Raw genomic sequence first — 26,769 nt, 5'->3', positions numbered from 1 at the left:
GTTGTGAGTTGATACACAAGATCTTACACCACTCAAACATTTCTGTGGTAATTCTGAATGTACCACCATTTCACCTGGGTTGACACTGCATGGGGAAGAAGCTACCACTCACTTTGATGCTTTAATTGTCAACCTCAGTTGTGTCCCAAATTGCACTTCAAAGGGAATAGGGTGCCATTTGCGACAGATATACCAGGGGCGGAGACAGAGGGGTGTCCAGGGTGGCACTGGACACCGCTGACATCTGATTGGCCACCCCAAAATGTAATTCGCTACTGGCAGTTTGATGCTGATTGACATCTCATTTCACCTTTTGTTTAAAGAAGCATTTATTTTGACATTCGGAGGCGCATTTTTCAAATCTAGGATGAGGAAGAGAGAATATTAACATTGGTTGCGAGATACAGAAGAAGAAGAATAAGAACAACACACAGAAGAGGAAGAGAGAATATTTCCACATCCCCACAAGCTTTTTGGGGGATTGGCGAAAGCATATTTGAAGTAAGTTAAGGTTTAGCATCAGGTTTAGGTTTCCCGAACAACCTTTACGAAAGTTGAGTCGCTGTGTAAGTTAACGTTAGACCTTTGGCCACATTATTAGACCTTTGGCCACATTAACATACAGTTAATCAGATAAGAGAGATCGCTTCCCAATTTAGTCTAACATCATGTTTACATCTGCTAGTAATGCACGCATGTGCAGTGTCGGAAGTTACAGTATACGAATGTTTAGCTAATGTGGGGTAACAAGTGTCGTGGAAATATTGAATCAAATATTTCTCAGATATCGGAGCTTGTGAATTAAAATACTTTATTACAAAAAGTAACAAAGCCGAGCAATTCGATGGAACAACTATGTAGCCTCCTGCTACAGATACATTTACACATAACTATAGCCTTATTTAATTACGATCCCTACAGCAACTGCCGTAAGAATAACTACTGCCTGTAATCTGTCAAGTGTTCGCCGGCTGTTAGAAATTGGGAACAATATCAATGAGTTGAAAGAATATTCAACCTAACGATACACTTAAGTCACAAGTCTTTTAAACGTTTACCATGTCTGAAATACCACCACTACCTAGATTACGGTGAGGGTAAAAGAGATATGAGTAATGTTCAATTTACTTATAATTGTCCCTATATTTTACACAGCCAGCTGTCCTCCCTCTCCTATGTGCTGTCTCCTGTAACAATATACATAGTCTCTGGAAATGACACCACTCTACCACCACAACCTTAATATATGAGCCTCCCCCATATCCCCAATGCAGTCACATTCCATCTAATCCATAACACACTAGTCACTACTCCTAATGTACTTCCACAGTTATAAACATACTAAAACATTCTCAAATCAATTTAGTCAATATACATCAGTACCTATTTTGGAACAAAAATCACTCTTTTGTTCCACAAAACCTAAAAACATATTGACTTAACAAGAAAAGAGTAAAATAAATGTAAAAATAACGTTACGTTCTATGCCCATGTTATTCTGGTCTCCATGCCGTCTCCTTCATCTCCATCATTGGGTGTTATCGCAAAACACAAACCTTATATGCAATTAATTATATATCATCCAGCCATCTCTATTTATCACTACAATTTAACATTAAAATTCTAATGAAATAATAAAACAAAACAAACAAAAAACAAAAACCTTTATGTTAACCCAAGCTATCATCCAGTATGTTCTAACAAACTCCCTGTCAAAGGATACTTAGAGATAAGGTTTCCAGAGCTTCCCTAGGCCTAATACATTTAAACAGCGCCCCCAACCCTCACCATTCAAAAGCAACTCTTCTGCTATATCCAAATCATAACTAAAACATTTTATAAATTCTCCAACCCAAATTCATAATAACAGTCCTTAGTACTTACTTTAACTCAAATTCAAACATCTCAACTTAGCACACATCGTCCCTATTAAAATGTACGTTTATAAACAAAACTTTTTAGAACCAGCAATAACTATTCTCATTACAGCTGATATTCGAGAGCTGATGCTGTTGCAGGATTTTAAAAGCAACCTCCCTGATAGAATTGTAGTTCATTTAAATGAACAGAAAGTGGCGACATTGGCCCAGGCAGCAGTGTTGGCAGATGAGTACGCTTTGACACACAAGACTGTCTTTGGTGCGCCTCGTTTTGAAGGCCGAACGATTACGTCATCAGTGCCTCGTTTGGGTCGCTTATCATCCAACGACCCTAAGCCTTTGCACGATATCCGTGAATGTTTTTACTGTCACCAAAAGGGTCACGTGATTGCGGACTGCCTGGTTTTGAAAAATTAACCGAAACGGTCCCAGTCACCATCCCCACAATTAAAAAGCGTGGGTTTAGTCCAGTCTTTGGCTCGTCCGTCGGACCGAGTTATTGATTCAGCATTTGGGAAACCGGATCCTATCTATGCTCCGTTTATCTCTGCCGGTTGTGTTTCCTAAACTGGAGAACAAGCGGATCAAAAGCCCGTACAAATCTTAAGAGACACCGGGGCGGCGCAGTCAGTAATCGTTACTGATGCTTTACCCTGTTCTCCTGAAATGTATTGTGACCCGCATGTCATATTACAGGGTATAGAGACAAAAACCGTATCTGTACCATTTCACTGGGTCCACTTAGTGTCAGACTTGGTATAAGGACGTTTCTGTGTTGGTGTAGAGTCTACACTGCCAGTAAAAGGAGTCACATTGCTACTAGGGAACGGTAATGTCACTCCTGTGTTAGAGGTAGTAGACAACCCAGAAATCAAAACTACAGATGATAAATTGGTTCAAGCATTTCCCCATGTTTTTCCTGCTTGTGTGTTAACGAGGGCACAGTCTCGCAAGCTAGTAGATGTGGTGGATTTGTGTAGTTCAATTTTTGAGAATGTTGAGGTTGAAGACAATGCACCGTGTATTCCTTCTGCAAGGCCAACAGTTTTTACCCCCGTAAAAACTAAGGCAGGGGGAAAGCGAAATCGCACCCCAATTACATGACATTCATTTGTCTGTCACTCCCGAGAAGGTGATTGAATGTCAAAAGGGAGACACCAGTCTTCGCAAGTGTTTTGCTTCGGTAATTTCCATTGAGGAAGCTAAAACTAGGGAGACCGCCTACTTTATGGAAGCAGGGTGTTGCTTCCATGGAGAGAGAGATATTGAGCTGCAGTTCTGAGGTAGAGACACTGACTATTCATAGTATGTTAAAGAATTCTAGTGAAGTAACTCTTTTGGACCACACTATCTGCCACATTGAAGAACTCCGGGTTAAGTGAATTATCAGAGCTTGTGGACCCCTGAAGTAGCCGTGGCCACCCCATGTATAAAACTCTAGTTCCGCCACTGTTTGGTACGGAACCCTTCTGTGTATAGTGGGAAGAAAAAGTACGTGAACCCTAATAACACACAAACAATTATAATTTTTCATGTCTTTTTTTAAACAAACCGTGTAAACATTCACAGTGCAGGTTGGAAAAAGTATGTGAACCCTTGGATTTAATAACAGGTTGACCCTCCTTTGGCAGCAATAACCTCAACCAAATGTTGCGGATCAGACCTGCACAATGGTCAGGAGGAATTTTGGACCATTCCTCTTTACAAAACTGTTTCAGTTCCTGTTAGAATAATTTGTATGTGTTAGAATAATGACTAAATTGTTCCACTCTGTTGTTATAGAATAGGGAGATATGTTTAAGAATAATGGGATGATAAAATGAGGATATGGGGAGATCGGTTAGGATTGTAAAACTTTGAGGTTATATTCTTTAGTAGGGATGTAAACTGAGTGAAGTTGTAGATTAGTTAAAAGAAAAACATTGGAGAGATTTCAAACCAAGATGGTCATAAAGGGGAGGGAAGGTGAAAGCCTTGAAGAATGTGGCAAGTTTTTATGGTTCTTTGTGGTGAGTGGAAAAGTACTGGTTGTTGGAGAAGGGAGTGGTCTAAAGATAAGAATGTGTTTGTATTATAAAAGGACTGAGTCTTGATTTTTGACTTTAGAACGTTCTCTGAATAAACTGTACAGACCTTTTGCAGAAAGCTGAGTCCTTGCCTACTTATTCTTAACCCAGTGTCTTACAAACCTTGGGGATTAGTCAAGGCTTATTGATCGTTAATTAGTATCATTGGGATTCGAAAATTCCCATAACAGTTCCACAATATTTTTTGGATGTCTGGTGTGAACCGCTCTCTTGAGGTCATGCCACAGCATCTCAATCGAGATGAGGTCAGGATTGACTGGGCCACTCCAGAAGGCGTATTTTCTTCTGTTGAAGCCATTCTGTGGTTGATTTACTTCTGTCTTTTGGGTTGTTATCCTGTTGCATCTCCTAACTTTTGTTGAGCTTCAATTGGCGGACAGATATCCTTACATTCTCTTGCAAAATGTCTTGATGAACTTGGGAATTCATTTTTCCATCTAATAGCAAGCTGTCCAGGCCTTGAGGCAGCAGAGCAGCCCCAAACCATGATGCTCCCTCCAGTTGGGATGAGGTTTTGATGTTGGTGTGTTGTGCCTTTTTTTCTGCACTCATAGTGTTGTGTGTTCCTTCCAAACAACACAACTGTAGTTTCATCTGTCCACAGAATATTTTGCCAGTAGCGCTGTGGAACATCCATGTGCTCTTTTGCGAACTTCAGACGTGCAGCAATGTTTTTTTTGGACAGCAGTGGCTTCTTCCGTGGTGCCCTCCCATGAACACCATTTTTGTTTTCGTGTTTTACGTATTGTAGACTCGTCAACGGAGATTTTAGCATCTTCCAGAGATTTCTATAAGTCTTTAGCTGACACTCTAGGATTCTTCTTCTTAACCTCATTGAGCATTCTGCGCTGTGCTCTTGCAGTCATCTTTGCAGGATGGCCACTCCTAGGGAGAGTAGCAACAGTGCTGAAATGTATCCATTTATAGACAATTTGTCTTACTGTGGACTGACTTTTAGAGTTACTTTTGTAACCCTTTCCAGCTTGATGCAAGGCAACAATTCTTAATCTTAGGTCTTCTGAGATCTCTTTTGTTCGAGGCATGGTTCACATCAGGCAATGCTTCCTGTGAATAGCAAACTCAAATTTTGTGAGTTTTTTTATGGGGCTGGGCAGCTCTAACCAAATTTCCAAACTCGTCTCATTGAATCGACTCCAGGTTAGTTAACTACTGACTCCAATTAGCTTTTGGAGAAGTCATTAGTCTTAGGGTTCACTTACTTTTTCTTGCCACTGTATGTGGATTATTCTTCAGTTTATGCTTAAGATGAGCTTTCCCACAGAGTGAGGTTTCTTTGCCCAGGAGACTGTTTGACACTTATTATTATTATTATTACTAGTGAACTTTTCCTGACAGGCATTCGAAGTGAGTTCAGCTAGGCCTCCACGCTACAGTACACAAAGAAATTCCAAGATGTCTGAGCATTAGAAACTTGATGGAAACAGAGAAGTGACTGGAGCACATTGTCACGGTCGTCTGTGGAAGAAGGAGTAGACCAAAGTGCAGCGTGGTACGTGTTCATGATGTTTATTATAACTTGAACACTGAAACAAAAAACAAAGTGGAACAAAACGCAACAGTTCCGTCAGATGAACACACCAAACAGAAAACAACTACCCACACCAACCCTGTGGGAAAAGGCTACCTAAGCATGGTTCCCAATCAGAGACAACGATAGACAGCTGTCCCTGATTGAGAACCATACCCAGCCAAAACAAAGAAATACCAAAACATAGAAAAAAAGGACATAGAATGCCCACCCTAGTCACACCCTGGCCTAACCAAAATAGAGAACAAAGCCCTCTCTATGGCCAGGGCGTGACACACATTCCATCCTTATTGATGACAAACAGGTACCATTGTGAAACTGTGTAAACACACAAGTATGTGTTGTTTTATTTTTGACGATGTTGCTGCAATAGCTTACGCCAGAGCCTTCTATTAGGAATAAACTGTCTTATCCATCTCTCCATTGTTACAGCCTGGATATACTAAGATCACCCATGACATTGGGATGTATAGTGGAATGAGTATTATACGTGTGTATTGCAACAGTGCGTTGCAAACAAGAGAAACTGACATATATAAAAAAAAAAAACATTTTGGACAAGTTGATGTGGACAAAACTATATCCGTGTAGTTTTACATGGACATTTGGGGGGTGTTGGAAAGGCTGTGAATCATTTCTGATTAAATGTTTGTTAACACACATTCCATTATGTCGATTGCGTCAACTGTCTGTGGCCCAACTCAGTCCTTCAAATGCTAGGATGAGTTTGCACTTTCAGGCCATAATGAGCTGTAGTATTCTTATCCTGTGTATTTGTGTTTATTTCCGTGTCCCCTGGCGTGTACGTATGGAGGATTATTAGAGGCATGGGTAGATAAACACGTAGGGCCAGTTCACCAAGGCAAAGAAAGGTTTGCATTCCTTACATTGTTACGGCTTTCGTGTGAATATACAGTACTGGATGTACTTGATTCGTTTAACCAAGTGGTTTTGAGCGCTGATGAGAACATTACTCTGGAAGTTGGCCATTATGACTTGACTTACAGGAAGGAGAATAGACAAATACACTAGCATAGGAACATGAAGGAGTTTGACTCCGGCATAAAGGCCACAGGACCGTTGGGGTTAAAAGATGAATTATGGTTAATAAATCATGTTTGGTGAAAGGCCCCCATATACTTTGTGTACCTTGGTCAGACATTGTGTACCTTGGTTGTTGTTGGTGGTGGAACCGTCTACTGTCATTTAAAAGTGCCTCATGGTGATTCTTCAAATGATATTGCTAGCGACTTTATTTGTGTTTTTATATTACACTGAACAAAAATATAAAAGCGACATGTAAAGTGTTGGTCCCATGTTTCATGAGCTGAAATATAATATCACAGAAATGTGTCATATACGCAAGTTTATTTCTGTCAAATGTTGTGCACAAAATGGTTTACATCACTGTAAGTGAGCATTTCTCTTATGGCAAGATATTCCATCTACCAGACAGGTGTGACATATCATGAAGCTGATTAAACAGTATGATCATTACACAGGTGCACCTTGTGCTGGGGACACTAAACGGCCACTTCAAAATGTCCAGTTTTGCCACACAACACAAGTTTTGAGGGAGCTTGCAATTTGCATGATGACAGCAGGAATGTCTACCAGAGCTCTTGCCAGAAATGTAATGTTAATTTCGCTACCATAAGCCGCCTCCAACGTCTTTTTAGAGAATTTGGCAGTATGTCCAACCGGCCTCACAACCGCAGACCACATGTAACCACGTGTAGACCTCCACATCTGGCTTCTTCACCTGCGGGATTGTCTGAGGGGGGGACACAAGCTACGGACAACAAACACACAATTTAATTTAATAAATTGCCATTTGAAAGGACAGAGACACCGTGACGAGATTCTGAGGCCCATTGTCGTAGGATCTGTAAGCAATTCCAGGAAGCTGAAAATGTCTCAGTTCTTCCATGGCCTGCTTACTCACCAGACATGTCACCAAATGAGCATGTTTGGGATGCTCTGGATCGACGTGTACGACAGCGTGTTCCCGCCAATATCCAGAAACTTTGCACAGCCATTGAAGAGGAGTGGGACAACATTCCACAGGCCACAATCAACAGCCTGATCAACTCTATGCGAAGGAGATGTGTTGTGCGGCATGAGGCAAATGGCCATCACACCAGATACTGACTGGTTTTCTGATCCACGCCCCTACCTGTATTCCCAGTCATGTGAAATCCATAGATTAGGGCCTAATGAATGTATTTCAGTTGACTGATTTTTACTGAAACTTTGTAGCAGATGAAATTAGTGGTTGGGCTGTAAATACTGGTGTGATAGGGAATAGGGAAAAATTAAAGACACTTCTTCGATAAGGTCTCTGACAAAAACATTGATAGTAAATGTGCAGAGGTAAAATTGTGTGTTATTTTTTTCAACAATGTACATTTTGGGTCTAACTGCAACAAGAGAGAGGAAGCATGCTGGACTTGAAGTTCCGAAGTGGTTCACTGCAAATCTGTTCATCTCCTTCACTTCATGATTTGTTAAGGGATTTAAAGGGGATGGGTGAGACCGTAACATATTCAGGTTGGCTGGAAGTGTGACACAAGGATGAGGCCCATCTCAATTCAGTTCACTCACCATAATAAATCACTATTTCTAAATCAGTGAATTGCCTATTATTTCCAATGAGAATATTCTCTACGTCAATTGAATATCCAATTAATTCCCTGAAAAAAACGGCCCCAATCATGGTATTGTAATATGTACAGTAAACTTTGTATGCGTAGAATGGTGGCTGTTTCAAACTTTATGATTTATATTTACCTGATTGAGATATATTCCTTTGTTATTAGTGTAACTTGGCCGCCCCTCTTGCGCATTCATTGTACTGTGGTAAGTGTGTTAGGATAAAGGCAGGAAGTTGGACCATCGGGGGGAGGAGTCCTAGCTAGACGCGGGAGCGGTAGTCTTTCGACCATTTTTCACGTCACGCAATCGATGCTTTAAGTTGATTGGAGAATCATTTTTTTGTTAGATATAGAACAATAAACCTTTTTGTTGCACCATATCCCTGGATCTCATTGAATGTTTTGGCCATTTGGAAACCTTGAATGTGGACTGTATGCATACGAAACAACCCCGCTTTCAGGCTAGGGCAGTGGCTATGGTCAAGAGGAACACTGTAGGTGTTCCTTTTGTCCAGATGTGAAAGGGCAGTATGGAGTGCAATAGAGATTGCATCATCTGTGGATCTGTTGGGGCGGTATGCAAATTGGATTGGGTTTAGGGTTTCTGGTATAATTGTGTTGATGTGAGCCATGACCGGCCTTCCAAAGCACTTCAGGGCTCCAGACGTGAGTGCTAAGGGTCGGTAGTCATTTAGGCAGGTTACCATAGTGTTCTTGGGCACAGGGACAATGGTGGTCTGCTTGAAACATGTTGGTATTACAGACTCAGACAGGGACAGGTTGAAAATGTCAGTGAAGACACTTGCCAGTTGGTAAGTGCATGCTCGGAGTACACGTCTTGGTAATTTGTCTGGCCCTGCGGCCTTGTGAATGTTGACCTGTTTAAAGATCTTACTCACATTGGCTGCGGAGAGCGTGATCACACAGTCGTCCGGAACAGCTGATGCTCTCATGCATATTTCAGTGTTACTTGCCTCGAAGCGAGCATAGAAGTAATTTAGCTCATCTAGTAGGCTTGTGTCATTGGGTAGCTCTCGGCTGTGCTTTCCTTTGTCGTCTGTAATAGTTTGCAAGCCCTGCCACATCCGACGAGAGTCGGAGCCGGTGTAGTACGATTCAACCTTAGTCCTGTATTGACGCTTTGCCAGTTTGATGGTTCGTCGGGATGGCATAGCGAGATTTCTTATAAACTTACGGGTTAGAGTCCCGCTCCTTGAAAGCTGCAGCTCTATCCTTTAGCTCAGTGCAGATGTTGCCTGTAATCCATGGCTTCTGGTTGGGGTATGTACGTACAGTCAATGTGGGGACGACGTCATCAATGCACTTATTGATGAAGCCAGTGACTGATGTGCTGTACTCCTCAATTCCATCAGAAGAATCCCGGAACATATTCCAGTCTGTGCTTGCAAAACAGTCCTGTAATTTAGCATCTGCTTCATCTGACTACTTTTTTATTGCCCGAGTCACTGGTGCTTCCTGCTTACATTTTTTTGCTTGTAAGCAGGAATCAGGAGGATAGAATTATGGTCAGATTTGCAAAATGGAGGGCGAGGGATAGCTTTGTACGCGTCTCTGTGTGTGGAGTAAAGGTGGTCTAGACTTTTTTTCCCCTCTGGTTGCACATTTAACATGCTGGTAGAAATGAGGTAAAACGGATTTGTTTCCCTGCATTAAAGTACCTGACCACCTCTGCATGAGCGTTTTCCTGTTTGCTTATGGCTGTATACAGCTCATTGAAACCATCAAGTGATAGATTTAAAACAAATAAATGTCTGTCATTGAACAGGTTACTGTACTGCATTCTTCTCGTCATACACACTAAACACACAGCCCTTTGAACATAACGATGCAGCAGGATATACACAGGATAAATTACAGATTAGCTAGATACATATTTACACCGATATATAGATAAATAGACAGGAGAAATGATCAACAGATTACAGCAATGGAAAACCAATAGCATTGCCCTTGTGACAACCAAGACATTCCTCAGTGGGTCTGTTTGACTTGAAAAGAGGGATGAGAGAGGGAGGAGAGAGAACAGGTGTATCATGGTGTGGGTGTGACTCAGGTTTCTGTTTGAGAGAGAAAAATAGATAAAGGGGAGGAATAAAAGTATAAACACTAAACAAGACAGGCTGTAGTGGCGGGCATTGAAACGATGGAAGTCTACAAAGCGCTCTGTTTGGTGACTCTACTAGTTGCTCTCTTTTCAAAAGGTAAGAGACGAGATTCCTGTTATTCCACTGCTTTCCTTCTATTGACTGGTGAATGGAGACAAGGAGTTGGTCAGGTTTAGAATTTTATTGGTGGTGGGCTATATGGGCCGTATTGACTATTTATAGAATACAGGCATAGCCGATAACGACAGTCAAAGCCAACAGGATGTCATGTGCCTTGACCTGTTAGACTTAAGGCAGAAGGTTCACATTTGTCAAATATTTGTCTAAGACGTGAATGTATGTTGTGTGAGCGAGGTATTACGTGTGTCCTTAAAGACATTTATCAGTCTAAAGTGGAGCCTCATGGCAACATAACTTAATTACACTGCAGAAGGGTCAGTGTGTTTTAGGGTGTGTGGACCAGTTGAACTTATACATCTAATTTCAAAGCCATAAGGAAGTGAAGGGGGTGTTAGCCCAAGTTGTCACAGCCTGCCGTGACCGGGAGCTCCCAAGGGCGATGCACAATTAGCCCAGCATCATCCCGGCTGCGGTTTCCTTGAACCGTGTTTGCCTCTGACACATTGGTTCCCAATAGATATCACAACCACAAAGTACAATTTGTCTATATTGTAAATATTCAGAAAAACAAAAACTAGCTTTTTTGGTTTTAATTTAAGGTTAGGGTTAGGATTGAAATCCGATTTTAAGAAAGAGAAATTTGAGAAATAGGCAGGGCTTATGACTTGTGGCTGTGTTAACTAGTGACGACTCAACATATTTGGGCAGCTATCTTCTGGGTTAGCGAGCAATGTGGGTTAGAAGCAGTGCAGCTTGGCGCAGGTGTCTCGGAGGACGCATGTCCCGATCTGCGCCGCGCCAAGCCCATTGAGGAGTTGTTGCAATGAGACAAGATCGTAAATACACAATTGGATACTGGGAAAATGGGGTAAAATTCAGTCATTTAAAAAAAAAGAAGGGAAGGGGACATCATAATTGAATTTATGAGATGAAAGGTGAATCGCACACTTGACAGAAATTACAAACCATGATTAACACGGATGACTTCCCTCTTGGCCAGCTTGGACAGGGGCCTTATTTATAAACGTTGTGTAAATGTCACATTAAAATCTTCATACGCCTTTTTCTGAAATTGTCAATTTCCTAAAACTGTGTGCGTGAACAAGCGTTATAACTCCGACTGGAAAACACCCTTCATTCACCTTTTAATGGTGACATAATGAATAATTGAAAGTATTGGGATTAGGCCACAGCAGTTTCTAAACGAAAGAGCAATGGCAAATCTGAGGTGTTGCCAGAAGGTTTTGATCTTTTGCAGTGACTAATTATTAGTATTTGGCAAAGGACTGAGATTGTTTCTAAAAGGAAAAAAAAAACACGATAAATTGTTGTGGACCTGTTAGCAGAAGGTTTAAACTCAACAATGTTTTGTATTGACTTTTCCACGAATGTAAATATGCTGCACTGCCTACCAAATCAGAATTATTGTCTACTCAATACATTTGAAATACATTAGGCTATGTCAATGGAAAGTCTGTTCTATTCAATTATACTGTAACCACGCCCTGGATCTCAGAGCAAAATAGTTTAAATAGCTTATCTAATAAGATATGAGACGAATGGTATTCTAAACCATCACAGTCAGAAAAGCAATGATTATGGAAATAAAATACATAGTAAATCGATTCCTATTTCGAATTATTTCAGATTAGCAAAGATAAAATAAATAGATTTTGGCTCTTATTAACGGCCTGCTTGCAATGCAATACTTCAAACACTAGAAATTGTAGTGTAAGCATTGGTCTAAATTTTACGTGGAGGTAAGCACATTTTCACGTCAAGTTTAGTTAAGGCCAATGTTTGAGTGAACTGGTCACCAATGCAATGAGTCACCAATGCAATGCTCGTCTGTTGTTGTCTTAAGGGCAGAGTACATGGAGGAAATTGAGGTTCCAAAGTGTATGAACATTGGTCGTGACTGGCCAGTTGTGTTTGTCCTCAATTTCAGTTGGATGGAATAGAATATTTGATAAGTTCATTATGTAATGCAATGAACTTGTAGAAACAAATATCAGTTTGTAGATAAGTCTGATTTGTCTGTTTACCTCTTAAAGTGTTGTATACATTCATTAAAAAACATGACTTGATTTTAAGTTAGTGGGTGGGGACTGAATGTGAAGCCAGCCAGTCAACCTGACAGTCACGCCCATAGAGCACCCAGAGGTAGGGTGCTCTCCTTTAGCTTCACTGGTCTGAAAAGACAGGAGGTGAAAGTGTTATTATGACAGACGTTTAGCAGTGGGCTTAATTTCTCCTGTCCAGTTCTTTTAGATTAGCTCAAATAAAGGAACGTAGATGAGGAGAGGAAGCCTCTTTAGACCATTGATTTGTCACATACAGAGAAGATTCAAAACAACAGTGGAGGCAAGAGAAGGGTGATTGGGTGAACTATCCTTTGTATACAAGTCTTAGAATGCATTATAAAACATGACCAAGTATTCTTTCATGGGAAATCCCCATACAGTCATACAGCAATGATGACTGTTTGTTGTGACCACATTGCTTCCTTTGAATGATTGTGCATTTTGTCTTGTTCTTTGTTTCCTGATGAGCCTGTTTTTCTTTAGCTCTCCTTTAAAGATGCAGTATATATTTCCTCATCCTCTTTATCTTATTCATAAGGCTTTGGTCCCCAAAATATATTTATCTAGTATTAGTTCATTAGTATAAAATAAAAACATATTTTTGTAATTCTGAGAGTAATCTATTCTCCTAGGTTGTTTCAATAGGTAATGTGCTAATTAGTGTTAACTACATTCTGGACAATGTTAAGTGGACAGCAGTATTAGGTAACATACACAGTGATGAAAGACGTTTTGACAGATGACGTTTGGTTTAACAATCCAGACTCATAATAAAAAAACAGCTGAAATAGTTTGTTCACAGGAAAAGTCTGTATGGACACTAAATACACACAGTACCGTCAGAAATCACAATAATCATTCACAGCCAGCCAGCCAGACAGACAGACAGACAGCTCCAAGACTGTATGTTTCTACTATAAAACCAATGGGGTGAAAAGAGTTATGAATTACATGTTTGCCCACAGTGTGCCAAAACCAAACTGTTCAACTGTTTTCTGCTTCTCCTGTTTTTCAGTGTCTCACTCTCAGTTGGATGGTAAGTCCCCTCCTTTTTCAATCAAATGTCTGTTATTTTCCTAATTGAATGACTTAACCATGCTCCTATTCACTGACTAACTAGTGAGCTTTAATCTATTCACTTCCTGTGTGTTATATTTTGTAATCCCTCGCCCATCTGTGTCTTTGTTAGTGTGTGGAATCTCTCCTCTCAACACTAGGATCGTGGGGGGTCAGGATGCTCGTCCAGGGAGTTGGCCATGGCAGGCCAGTCTGCAGAAATCTGGCAGACATTTTTGTGGGGGATCCCTTATTAACAAAGAGTGGGTGCTGACTGCTGCTCACTGCTTTCCCAGGTGAGGACCCATAAAAAAACGACTTAATTCAATCAAATCTGTATTGTAGTATTTCCACAAACTGTCACGTAGTAGTTTTAATAATAATAATAATAATAGATTTAGATTTTCATGTGATCACATAAAACCACAATGTTTTTTGGGACAGTAACAATACTTTGTAAATAGACTTTCCTCCCGATCATGTTTTAAGGGAAGCAGGGAAGCAGTTAAGGGAAGAAGTTAAGGGAAGCAGTTTGTAAATAATGATAATATTCAAATATTGCTGAAGTGGGTGCTACAGGCCCTTCAAACATTTAATACAATTCTAACTTGAAACTCTCATTTTCTCAGCACCAGTACATCAAATTTGCGGGTCTACCTGGGTCGTCAGAACCAGCAGGGCTCCAACCCTAATGAAGTGAGCCTTACGGTCACTCAGATCATCTGCCACCCCAACTACATCAGTAGTACCAGTGACAACGACATGTGTCTGTTGAAGCTCTCCTCCTCCGTGACTTTTACCAACTACATCCGGCCAGTCTGCCTAGCTGCACAAGGCAGCTCCTTCTATGCTGGCACTACTAGCTGGGTCACAGGCTGGGGCACCCTCAGCAGTGAAGGATGTGAGTCCACAGATATAGCTTGTTTTAACTACTACTGATAATGGATCAGAATTATGAGAGGTCTTGTGTATGTTGAGGAAGCCCTTTTTCTTATGGGGTTGAAAGTCTCCTCAGTGTCCCTGCCCTCACCACAGACTAGAGCTGGGCGATATGGACAAAAATGTATACCGCAATAAATTACCTGAATTGATGCGATAACGATAAGTAGAACGATACGTTTGTAACATTCATGTGCACCACTGTTTTTTTATTTATTAGCCTTTAAACTACTACTACTAGCAATGGTGTAAAGTACTTAAGTAAAAATACTTTTAAAGCACTACTTAAGTCGTTTTTTGGGGTATCTGTACTTTACTTTACTATTTTTTTTTTTTACTATTATAATTTTGACAGATTTTAGTTTTACTCCACTACATTCCTAAAGAAAGTAATGTACCTTCTAATTTTCCCTGACACCCAAAAGTACTAGTTACATTTTGAATGCTTAGCAGGACAGGAAAATGGTCTAATTCACACACTTAAAAATAACATCCCTGGTCATACCTACTGCATCTGATCTGGCTGAGTCACTAAACACAAACAGTTTGTTTGTAAACTATGTCTGAGTGTTGAAGTGTGCCCCTGGCTCTCCGTAAATTAAAAAACAAGAAAATCGTGCCAAGAAACAAGAAAATCGTGTAGGATTTTACTGGGTGACTCACTTTTACTTGAGTCATTTTCTACTAAGGTATGTTTTACTTTTACTCAAGTATGAAAGTTGGGTACTTTTCCCATCACTGACTACTAGTTTGATTGTTGTAGCTATCAATTGTCCCATTAACAATCACCCATATTAGCAAACTTATTTCATTTCAAACTTCACATTGTCTAGTATAAGCTACTTATCGTAGTGAAGAATATCAGCAATGCCTGTGATAAGTGGATGGTGACTACATTTTCGGTTTATCATCCCAGCTGTACCACAGATACTACAGGAGGTGGATGTGCCTGTAGTGGGAAACAGGCAGTGTAACTGTAATTATGGAGTTGGCACCATCACTGACAACATGATCTGTGCTGGTCTATCAGCAGGAGGAAAGGATTCCTGTCAGGTAAAATCTCTTGGGTGTCCTTTTTGTTTATTACAGTGTCAGTCAATTACACATTGAGCCAATTCTCCGAAAACAGGTTATACCTAATCCTAGACTAAAAATAATTTTCAATAGAGATTCCCCATTTGAAAATGCTTCTTTGTCTGAGACTAGACTTCATCTGAGAAACCAACCCATTATATTTCATAATCCTGTGAAAATTCAATCCCAGTAACACTGTAAATCTGTCTATGCATAGGGGGACTCAGGAGGTCCGCTTGTGAGCAAACAGGGTACTCGCTGGATCCAGTCTGGCGTTGTAAGTTTTGGCAACAGCTGTGCTCTGGCAAATTTCCCTGGTGTGTACGCCAGAGTTTCCCAGTACCAGACCTGGATCAACAGCCAGATTACCAGTGCCCAACCAGGTTTCATCACCTTCTCATCCAATGGGACTGACTCTGACCTCAGTGTCACCTGCATCACCTCCCCCCCTACAACCACACCCGCACGTACGTACCTATAGTCTAACTTGTGCATATGACTAAACATTGATGTGAATCTCTACCTCTGTGATAAATCTGACTACTGGATTACTCCCTTTTATTTGTCTCTCAAACTTGTATCTGTCTCTCCCTCTGCAGCTGTGGTGTGTGGCAGCGCTAGCCCCTCTTTGAACTCCCGTATTGGTGGGGGAAGCTCGTTGGCGACAGCAGGCTTGTGGCCCTGGATAGCCAGCATACAGAAAAACGGAGCACACGTTTGCGGGGGCACGTTAGTGGCGGTGGACTCTGTCATGAGCGACGCTAGCTGCTTCTCCAGGTAAGTTAACTGTACCTGTATTTCAAAGGGGAGAGCAAGTAGTTAAGTGGCGGATTAAAATGTCAGTCATGACATATTCTAAGGAAATCTAGTCATATAACCTACATTTAGATTTTTGAAGGTGCCATTACATTAACATTTAGTGACACTTTCCTTTTCAACCCTCATGCAAAAGGTTAAAAAAGGTTAATTAGTCCGACGTAGAACATTCGTACAATCCTTGTGCTAGTGAAAATCCTTTTATGGATAGCTGTTCAAAAACACCACCCATGTTTTATACAACCGGTGCTGCAGAGAGAATGGACCTGGTGTAATAATTATGTCAATCAATGTCTGGATGGGACTGCATGGGTCCAACTGAGCGACGGACCTCCATTTGCGTCACTCTCTGAGTATTTCTATGTACTTTTGTGCGGCTGAATTTTTGGAACGGTCTGTACACGACGCTCCGATGCTCTGTTTGCGCAGAGTGTGTAGAGCCTTTTACAGTAATATTTACTGTAGTGTACCAAAGGGGAGAGCCATCAGCCAACATCTCTCCCAAAATACTGTACAATTCTGGCTTTACCATCCTGATCAGCTGGACAGTTTTTAAAGTGTTGATACCTTCATAGATACATACAGTTGAAGTCGGAAGTTTACATACACCTTAGCCAAATACATTTAAACTCAGTTTTTCACAATTCCTGACATTTAATCCTAGTAACAATTCCCTGTCTTAGGTCAGTTAGGATCACCACTTTGTTTTAAGAAGATGAAATATCAGAATAATAGTAGAGAATTAGTTATTTCAGCTTTTATTTCTTTCAACACATTCCCAGTGGGTCAGAAGTTTACATACACTCAATTAGTATTTGGTAGCATTGCCTTTAAATTGTTTAACTTGGGTCCAACATTCGGGTAGCCTTCCACAAGCTTCCCACAATAAGTTGGGTGAATTTTGGCCCATTCCTCCTGACAGAGCTGGTGTAACTGAATGAGGTTTGTAGGCCTCCTTGCTTGCACACACTTTTTCAGTTCTATAAGATTTAGGTCATGGCTTTGTGATGGCCACTCCAATACCTTGACTTTGTGGTCCTTAAGCCTTTTTGCCACAACTTTGGAAGTATGCTTGGCGTCATCGTCCATTTGGAAGACCCATTTGCGACCAAGCTTTAACTTCCTGACTGAGGTCTTGAGATGTTGCTTCAATATATCCACATAATTTTCCTACCTCATGATGCCATCTATTTTGTGAAGTGCACCAGTCCCTCCTGCAGCAAAGCACCCCCACAACATGATGCTGCCACCCCCGTGCTTCACGGTTGGGATGGTGTTCTTCGGCTTGCAAGCCTCCCCCTTTTTCCTCCAAACATAACGATGGTCATTATGGCCAAACAGTTCTATTTTTGTCTCATCAGACCAGAGGACATTTCTCCAAAAAGTACGATCTTTGTCCCCATATGCAGTTGCAAACCGTAGTCTGGCATCTTATGGTGGTTTTGGAGCAGTGGCTTCTTCCTTGCTGAGCGGCCTTTCAGGTTATGTCGATATAGGACTCATTTACTATGGATATACTGTAGATACCTTTGTACCTGTTTCCTCCAGCATCTTCACAAGGTCCTTTGCTGTTGTTCTGGGATTGATTTGCACTTTTCGCACCAAAGTATGTTCATCTCTAGGAGACAGAACGCTTCTCCTTCCTGAGCGGTATGACGGCTGTGTGGTCCCATGGTGTTTATACTTACGTACTATTGTTCGTACAGAGGAACGTGGTACCTTCAGGCGTTTGGAAATTGTGGAGGTCTACAATTTTTTTATCTGAGGTCTTGGCTGATTTCTTTTGATTTTCCTATAATGTCAAGCAAAGAGACTGGTATTGGAGGTAGGCCTTGAAATACATCCACAGGTAGACCTCCAATTGACTGAAATGATGTCAATTAGCCTATCAGAAGCTTCGAGCTAACGTAGGCTAATGCGATTAGCATGAGGTTGTAAGTAAGAAGAACATTTCCCAGGACATAGATATATCTGATATTGGCAGAAAGCTTAAATTCTTGTTAATCTAACTGCACTTTCCAATTTACAGCAGCTATTACAGTGAAAGAATTCATGCTATTGTTTGAGAGTGCACAGTTATGAACTTGAAAAGTTATTAATAAACCAATTTGGCACATTTGGGCAGTCTTGATACAAAATGTTTAACAGAAATGCAATGGTTTATTGGATCAATCTAAATCTTTGCCCATACACTGCTTCCACCTAGTGGCCAACATCTAAATTGCACCTGCACTGGAATAATACATTATCGCCTTTCTCTTACATTTCAAAGGTGATGGTACAAAAAAAATTCTAAAAACGGTAGTTTTTTCTTTGTATTATCTTTTACCAGATCTAATGTGTTTTATTCGCCTACATTGATTTCACATTTTCACAAACTTCAAAAAGTTTCCTTTCAAATGGTATCAAGACTATGCATATCCTTGCTTCAGGTCCTGAGCTACAGGCAGTTAGATTTGGGTATGTCATTTTAGACGGGAAAAAAAGGGGCAGATCCTTAAGAGGTTTAACATTCAATTCTCTGGCTACAACTCTGGTGGACATTCCTGCAGCCAGCATGCCAATTGCAAGCTCCCTCAAAACTTGAGACATCTGAGGCATTGTGTTTTTGACATAACTGCACGTTTTAGAGTGCCCTTTTATTGTGTCCAGCACATTGTGCACCTGTGTAATGATCATGCTGTTTAATCAGCGTCTTGATATTCCACACATATCAGGTGGCTTGATTATCCTGGCAAAGGAGAAATGCTCACTAACAGGGATGTAAATGAAGTTGTGCACCAAATTTGAGGAAAAATAATCCTTTTGTGCATATGTAAAATTTCTGGGATTTTTTCAATTCAGCTCATGAAACATGGGACCAACACTTTACATGTTGCGTTTATATATTTTGTTCAGTATACATAACCCATACATATCACATTCATAAGCAGTGCATATGAATTTAATAAATACACTACCGGTCAAAAGTTTTAGAACACCTACTCATTGAAGGGTTTTTCTTTATTTTTTGTATTTTCTACATTGTAGAATAATAGCGAAGACATCAAAACAATGAAATAACACATTTGGAATCATGTAGTAAGTGTTAAACAAATCAAAATATAATTGAGATTCTTCAAATAGCCACCCTTTGCCTTGATGACAGCTTTGCACACTCTTGGCATTCTCTCAACCAGCTTCATCTGGAATACTTTTCCAACAGTCTTGAAGGAGTTGTGCTCACATAAGCTGAGCACTTGTTGGCTGCTTTTTGTTCACTCTGCGGTCCGACTCATCACAAAGCATCTCAATTTGGTTGAGGTTGGAGGATTGTGGAGGCCAGGTCATATGATGCAGCACTCCATCACTCTCCTTATTGGTCAAATAGTCCTTACACAGCCTGGAGGTTTGTTGGGTCATTGTCCTGTTGAAAAACAAATGATAGTCCCACTAAGCCCAAACCAGATGGGATGAGGTATTGCTGCAGAATACTGTGGTAGCTATGCTGGTTAAGCTTGAATTCTAAATAGATCACAGACAGTGTCACTAGCAAAGCACCATCACACCTCCTCCTCCATGCTTTACGGTGGGAAATACATATGCGTAGATCATCCGTTCACACATACTGCGTCTCACAAAGACACGGCGGTTCGAACCAAAAATCTACAATTTGGACTCCAGACTAAATGACAAATTTCCACCAGTCTAATGTCCATTGCTCGTGTTTCTTTGCCCAAACAATTCTCCTCTTCTTATTGGTGTCCTTTAGTAGTGGTTTCTTTGCAGCAATTCGACCATGAAGGCCTGATTCACACAGTCTCCTCTAAACAGTTGATTTTGAGATGTGTCTGTCACTTGAACTCTGTGAAGAATTTATTTGGGCTGCAATTTCTGATGCTGGTAAGTCTAATGAACTTATGCTCTGCAGCAGAGGTAACTCTGGGTCTTCCATTCCTGTGGCGGTCCTCATGAGAGCCAGTTTCACAGCGCTTAATGGTTTTTGTGACTGCACTTGAAAGTTCTTGAAATTTTCCGTATTAACTGACTTAAAGTAATGGACTCATCGTTTCTCTTTGAAAGAAATCACACAAATTAACTTTTAGGAAGCCACACCTGTTAATTGAAATGCATTCCAGGTGACTACTTCATTAAGCTGGTTGAGAGAATGCCAAGAGTGCGCAAAGCTTTAATCACGGCAAAGGGTGGCTATTTGAAGAATCTCAAATATAAAATATATTTTGATTTGTTTAACACTTTTTTTGGTTACTACATGATTCCATACGTGTTATTTCATAGTTTTCTACAATGTAGAAAATAGTAAAAATAGTAAAAAATCTTGAATGAGTAGTTGTTCTAAAACTTTGACCTGTAGTGTGTCAACAACTTCAAGTAAGAAAATATCAACTTGCTACAATCATTAATTGCATTCAAAATGATGACAACATCCATACTAAAGAGAGACGCACTATGCAGAAATCGCGCCACCGTTTGCCTAATTTCAGTTTGTGACAAAACAAGCAGTCATTGTGTAGACAATCGTTGTACCATCCAAACCACTGTGAAATATATTTTCCATAACCACAAATATTGTATATTCTGCTGTTTAATAAAACACATGTACGAAACTGGAAGTAAAAGACACAGAAACTTCAGAATGGGAAGCATAGAAATAGCATACATACAACAGATCTACCGCTTCTTAGACTTGCTTTCGACGGGAATGACAGATCTATAACTCACATTTCTATTCGATTTTAGGGGTCGTCCAAAAAGTTAGAAATTGTATGACGGGTGTCTACCTAGGGAATAACACATTCTTCATAACCCCTACATATCACATGTATAAGCAGTACATAAGCATTCCATAAGACGGCAATCAGAATGAAGAATTTTGCGTCCCTCGCTAAACACACAATTTATTCTATCTCTGCAGCCAACCCAACGCCTCTCAATGGACCGTGATCCTGGGTCGTCTGAAGCAAAACGGCTCCAACCCTAACGAGGTAACCCTGAATGTCATCAACATCATCATGAGCAACTTGACGGGCAACAACGTGGCCATCCTCCGACTGGCCAGCAAACCCAAGTTGTCAAACTACATCCAGCCTATCTGTTTGGACCAGGGAACCAGCACCTTCAGCACAGGGACTAAGTGCTGGGTGGCTGGCTGGGGCACTGGCCAGGGTGGGGGTGAGTGGATGGACAACTGTCTTTGTGTGTTTCTTAGAAATGTGCCTGCTCAGTAACAAGCTCTATAGATCTGAAAGAATTGGAAAAGCAATGGAATTGCTGTAGGCCCACCTTTCCTTTGATAGGATAGGTGGGATTTTCAACATATTGCTTACACCCTATCCAGGCCTCTCAGATGGACACAAATGCCTAGGGTAGGGGCTGGCTAGGGATTGTTTCCAGAAAGATACGACCTTAGGTGTGTGTGTGTGTGTGTGTGTGTGTGTGTGTGTGTGTGTGTGTGTGTGTGTGTGTGTGTGTGTGTGTGTGTGTGTGTGTGTGTGTGTATTGGTATGACAAGTAATAAACTCTCTCTCTTTGTGTCCTCAGCTGAGCAAGTCCTGCAGGAGTTCCAGACCTCTGTGGTGGAATGCGTGAATGTTTCATCTTTGGACAACATTTGCACCGGACCTGTGACACTATTGCAGGTATGGCACAGTTGATCTATAAATATGTCGGTCTTACTATTTTGCTTGCAACATGTTGTTATAAGCACATAACAGTATGACCATATTAACCCATGTTTTTCTCTGCTTCTCTCCCCATAGAGTGATGTGGGTGGTCCTCTGATGTGTAAGCAGGGCAACTCATGGTTTCAGACTGCTGTGTTGACTGTCGATAGCAGCAACGCCACAAGCAGCAACACCACCAGCACTAACGGCACTAGCAAAGCACGATGGAGCCAGAGTCCTCGCGCCTCCACCATCCAAGTCTTCACCAAAACCTCCCGCTTTAAGAACTTCCTTGCTACCAATTTGGGAACCTTCCTATCCCCCGCCTTAGCTGGTGGCAGCAGTGGAGCTTCCATGGCCCACTCCTCCTTCTCTCTCTTCCTCTTCTTCTCCCTCTCCTTTGTCCTCCTGTTGGGTTGGGATTGATACTAAGCAACTCAATGGCAACCATTGCCAAGCCCTTTCTGTAACTTCCAACTAACCAAAAGTCAGTGACTGGCAGAGTGTGTCAAAGCAGAGTGTGTCAGAGTGTGTCAAAGCCAATGTTGAACTCAGGGAGCCTTCATCTCCGGTCACTTGAATTATGAATGTTTACAATTTCCCCTTTGTCAAAATCAATCGATAAAATATATTTTTGCTGTCTCAATTGTTTTTGTATCCATAGCATTTTCTGGACAATATTTGTTAATTCTAACAGCACTGTTATTTAAGTTGCAAAATGCATGATTTTCTGTTCAAAGCTGTCTGGGCATGTGTAACAATGTTACATTAATATCCAGATGAATATGACTGTAGTAGCACACTTGACTTTCTCCAAAGATTATAGTAGTCTATTCTACAGTATCTGTGAGCCAAAATGACAAGTAGCCAACATGCACTGAACTATAAGATAGTCATACTGCACTTTACTGGACATGTGCCATGGATTATTATATACTTAACAAATCACAATGTTATGATGATGGTTTTAACAAAACCGTTAACTAAATAGCTCTAATACTTAGTTCTAAATTAACTGAAGACTTTATAGCCTTCAGATTATCCCTTGAAAGGCACATTGTGTCACGCCCTGACCTGAGAGAGATGGTTTATTTTGTTAGGTCAGGGTTTGTGGTGGGCAGTCTATGTGTTATATTTCTATGTTGTCTTTTTCTTTGATTGGCTGAGTATGGTTCCTAATTAGAGGCAGCTGTCTATATCGTTGTCTCTGATTGGGAATCATACTTAGGCAGCCCTTTTTCCCTCCTTCTGTGTGGGATCTTGTTTTTGTACAGCTTAGATTAGCCTGCAAAACGGGACGTTCGTTTTCCGTTGTTTATTCTTTTGATTTAGTGTTCTGAGTTCAAATAAATATTTGAACATGAGCACTCACCATGCTGCACCTTGGTCTCATTATGACGTTCGTCACACATTGAGTGTAATTAAGAGAATGTAGAAAGAATTTACAGAAGTTTGAGGAAACCAGGAAAGGCAAGAAATGTCTAATAGATTGGGGTAAATTTAGAAAGTGGGAGAGGGAAGCCGAAAGACAGTCATACAAGAAAGTTAAAGGAATAATGGTGAAAGAAAGTAAGAAGAAGAAACAGTTGGAGGAAGATAAGAAAAGAAGGAGAAACAGGGATGATGATGATAATGACTTTCCACCCCCCATTATACCCCTGTATCCACTGCACCAGCACCAGCCCTGGTTGTCCGACAGCAGCTCGCTCAGCCATCTCTCACACCGCAGTTCTACCAGCAGACACCTCGGAGGTGGCCCTTGAGCAGTGGAAATCCGTTCCATCCACCGGCCACATTGAGTCCCGTCTCTGGTGTTGATGGACTCTGAGAAATTAGTCCACCATCAACGTCGACCCCTAACATGCAGCTATGTCCCTCACCCACAACGGTCACGACCAGAACAGGTAAAAAAGGTGACCCAAACACAACCTTTCTACAGGCACCTCTGGTAATGTCCACTAATCCACAACCACGACCTGTGGATGGTGAGGAGGGCCATGACGAATGATACCCGCTCTTCGACATCCAGAAGACTTGAAGACAGGGCGAAATGAAGGACATTGCTAAAGAACTTCCAGATCGTACAAAGGACGCTGTTGATTTTACCACACAGCTAATTAAGATGGCCCGGCTGTACAAGCCATCTGCAGCTGAGATTGTGCACATTTGCCGTATCAAGATGAGGCTGCGATGGGTGGACGTGGAGGGAGGCTTTGAAGAAAACTACCAATGGGAAAAGGGTGGAGCCTACCCAACTAACTACACTGTGATTGCATAAAAGAACATTACCCACCCATGACCGATTGCGAAACTATCTATAGTTGCACGCATAAAGCTAAAGAGTCATTGGAAGACTACAGACATAGGCTGGAGACTTGCTACCGTAAGCATAATGGGCTCAAACCAATGACTGATGGCTGCCAAAATGATGACTATGACAGACTCTTGAAGGCTGCCCTAATGAATGGACTTTTGCCAGCCCTTGGTAAACAGGTTGAAATGACCTGCATTGGCTGGGAAACTACCAGTCTACAAGCGGTTATTGAACACTGTAAACACGATGAGAGGCAAAAACTGTCTCAAGAAGACAAGACAAAACAGAGAATAGAAAAAGGAGGAGTGAAGTTACAAGCTGCACAGCTGGCTTTTTATCAAGGACAAGGCCAGCAGCGGCAGGCTCAGGAAAGACCTCAAAATGATGGACGGAAGAGGAGGGGGAGCCAGTGCTGACGGGTGGGCCAGAGAACAGCAACAACACGACAGGAACTTTGCTTGTCACAACTGCAGAAAACAGGGACATTTTGCCAGAACTGTCACACCCTGATTTGTTTCACCTGTCTTTGTGCTCGTCTCCACCCCCCTCCAGGTGTCACCCATCTTCCTCATTATCCCCATTGTATTTATACCTGTGTTCACTGTTTGTCTCTTGCCAGTTCGTCTTGTCAGGTCTTACCAGTGTGTTATCCCGTCTCCCTGCTTTCTCAAGTTCTGTCCCCTAGTTCCGCGGTTCTGACCATTCTGCCTACCTTGACCCCGAGCCTGCCTGCCATTCTGTACCTGCCTGACTCTGACACGTTTACAAACCTCTGTCTGTCCTGACCCCGAGCCTGCTTGCTGTTCTGTACCTTATTGAGTCTGCCCTGGATTGCGGACCTCTACCTGCCTTTGACCTGTCTTTTGCCTGCCCCCAGTTTGGGTCAATAAACACCTATGACTAGCTGTCTGCATCTGGGTCTTATAGGCCGGGTCACTCACAATACCTCTCCCATCAACCTACGAGTGTCAGGGAACCACAGCGAGGCAATGCAATTTATGCTGATTAAGTCTCCTCAGGTTCCCATGGTATTGAGATTATCTTGGCTCCAGCAACACAATCCACTCATAGATTGGACTGCTGGTGCCATTATGGGCTGGATCCCATTCTGCCACGTCTATTGTCTGAAGTTAGTGCAACCTGTCCATGGACGTCTTCCTGTGGGCTCGGAAGTTGCCCCGGATCTCTCTGCCATTCCCGTGGAGTACCAGGACCTCCAGGAGGTTTTCAGTAAGGCCCAGGCCACTCCGCACCGATCCTATGACTGCGGGATCGACATTCTCCCAGGCACCACACCGCCCCAGGGACAACTATACTCTTTGCCGGGTCCTGAGAACAAGGCAATAGAGACCAACATCGAGGACTCTCTAGCTGCAAAGTGTATCTGTCCTTCTGCCTCCCCCGCCGGTGCAGGGTTTGCCTTTGTGGAGAAGGACAAAACCCTGAACCCATGCATCGACTACCGGGGCCGACTACCTGTTCTTCACCTACATTACAGTGAAGAACCGCTACCCGCTACCACTCATCACCTCGGCCTTCGAGCCACTCCAGGCGGCCATCGTTTTCTTCAAGTTGGACCTGCAGAATGCCTACCATCTGGTGTGGATACGGGAAGGGGACTATTGGAAGACAGCCTTCAACATGGCCAGTGGCCAGTACGAATACCTGGTCATGCCATTTGGACTTACCAACGCCCCTGCTGTGTTTCAGGCCCTGGTTAATGACATTCTCCGCGACATGTTGAACTGGTTCGTTTTCGTCTACCTCGATGAGATCCTTGTTTTCTCCCACTCAGCCCAAGAACACGTGCTCCACATCCGACAGGTCCTCCAGCGCCTCCTAGAGATCTAGCTTTTTGTGAAAGCGGCGATCCCCTTCCTTGGTTACTTCATCGCTGCAGGGAATGTACAGATGGATCCCGGGAAGGTGAGAGACACGAGGTGGGTCGGCCCCAGCCTACGTCCAGAGTGCAGCTGCTGTGTTTCCTGGGATTTTCAAACTTCTATCACCGCTTTATCTGGGGTTACAGCACCCTGGCTTCACCCCTGTCTGCACTCACCTCTCCCAAGGTTCTGTTCACATGGTCCCCAGCTGCTGACTGGGTGTTCCGGGACCTCAAGCACCGCTTCACCACTGCTTCCATCTTGGTTCATCCTGACCCGTCAGTTCGTGGTGGAGGCTGATGCTTTGGATGTCGGTGTGGGGGCTGTCCTGTCCCAGCATTCTGCCCTGGACCTCAAGTTACATCCCTGCGCCTTCTTCTCCCATCGCCTCGGCGAGGAACTACGATGTGGGAAATCGTGAGCTTCTTGCGTTGAAGATGGCTTTGGAGAAGTGGAGACGCTGGTTGGAGGGGGCGGAACATCCGTTCATTGTGTGGGCGGACCACAAAAACCTGGAATATCTC

At 42.1% G+C, this 26,769-nt stretch overlaps 1 protein-coding gene across 2 annotated transcripts; it reads left to right on the top strand.

Moving 5' to 3' along the window:
• The first annotated feature begins 481 nt into the window (after nucleotides 1-481).
• LOC106600703 (transmembrane protease serine 9) lies at nucleotides 482-23,419 on the top strand. Of its 2 annotated transcripts, none has more exons than XM_014192269.2 (10): nucleotides 482-501; nucleotides 13,516-13,536; nucleotides 13,690-13,852; nucleotides 14,186-14,457; nucleotides 15,412-15,548; nucleotides 15,787-16,036; nucleotides 16,169-16,346; nucleotides 21,301-21,557; nucleotides 21,927-22,024; nucleotides 22,145-23,419. In XM_014192269.2, coding segments are annotated over exons 1-10 (1,707 nt in total). In that variant the 5' UTR covers nucleotides 482-500; the 3' UTR covers nucleotides 22,475-23,419. The 2 variants fall into 2 exon arrangements, with proteins under 2 accessions (XP_014047744.1, XP_014047743.1); XM_014192268.2 differs by lacking the exon at nucleotides 482-501 and adding an exon at nucleotides 10,162-10,392.
• Nucleotides 23,420-26,769: the final 3,350 nt, after the last annotated feature.

This window comes from Salmo salar, chromosome ssa03 (genome assembly GCF_905237065.1).
Source record: "Salmo salar chromosome ssa03, Ssal_v3.1, whole genome shotgun sequence".
NCBI classification, from domain to species: domain Eukaryota; kingdom Metazoa; phylum Chordata; class Actinopteri; order Salmoniformes; family Salmonidae; genus Salmo; species Salmo salar.
The sequence above is the reverse complement of the archived record's forward strand: the minus strand, read 5'-3'. Positions and strand labels throughout refer to the sequence as shown.

Coding starts and splice junctions, on each gene's coding strand:
- LOC106600703 (XM_014192268.2), top strand. CDS start 10,335: ATGGAAGTCTACAAAGCGCTCTGTTTGGTGACTCTACTAGTTGCTCTC. Junction 13,537..13,689: donor GTCTCACTCTCAGTTGGATG/GTAAGTCCCCTC, acceptor TGTCTTTGTTAG/TGTGTGGAATCTCTCCTCTC. Junction 16,347..21,300: donor GACGCTAGCTGCTTCTCCAG/GTAAGTTAACTG, acceptor CTATCTCTGCAG/CCAACCCAACGCCTCTCAAT.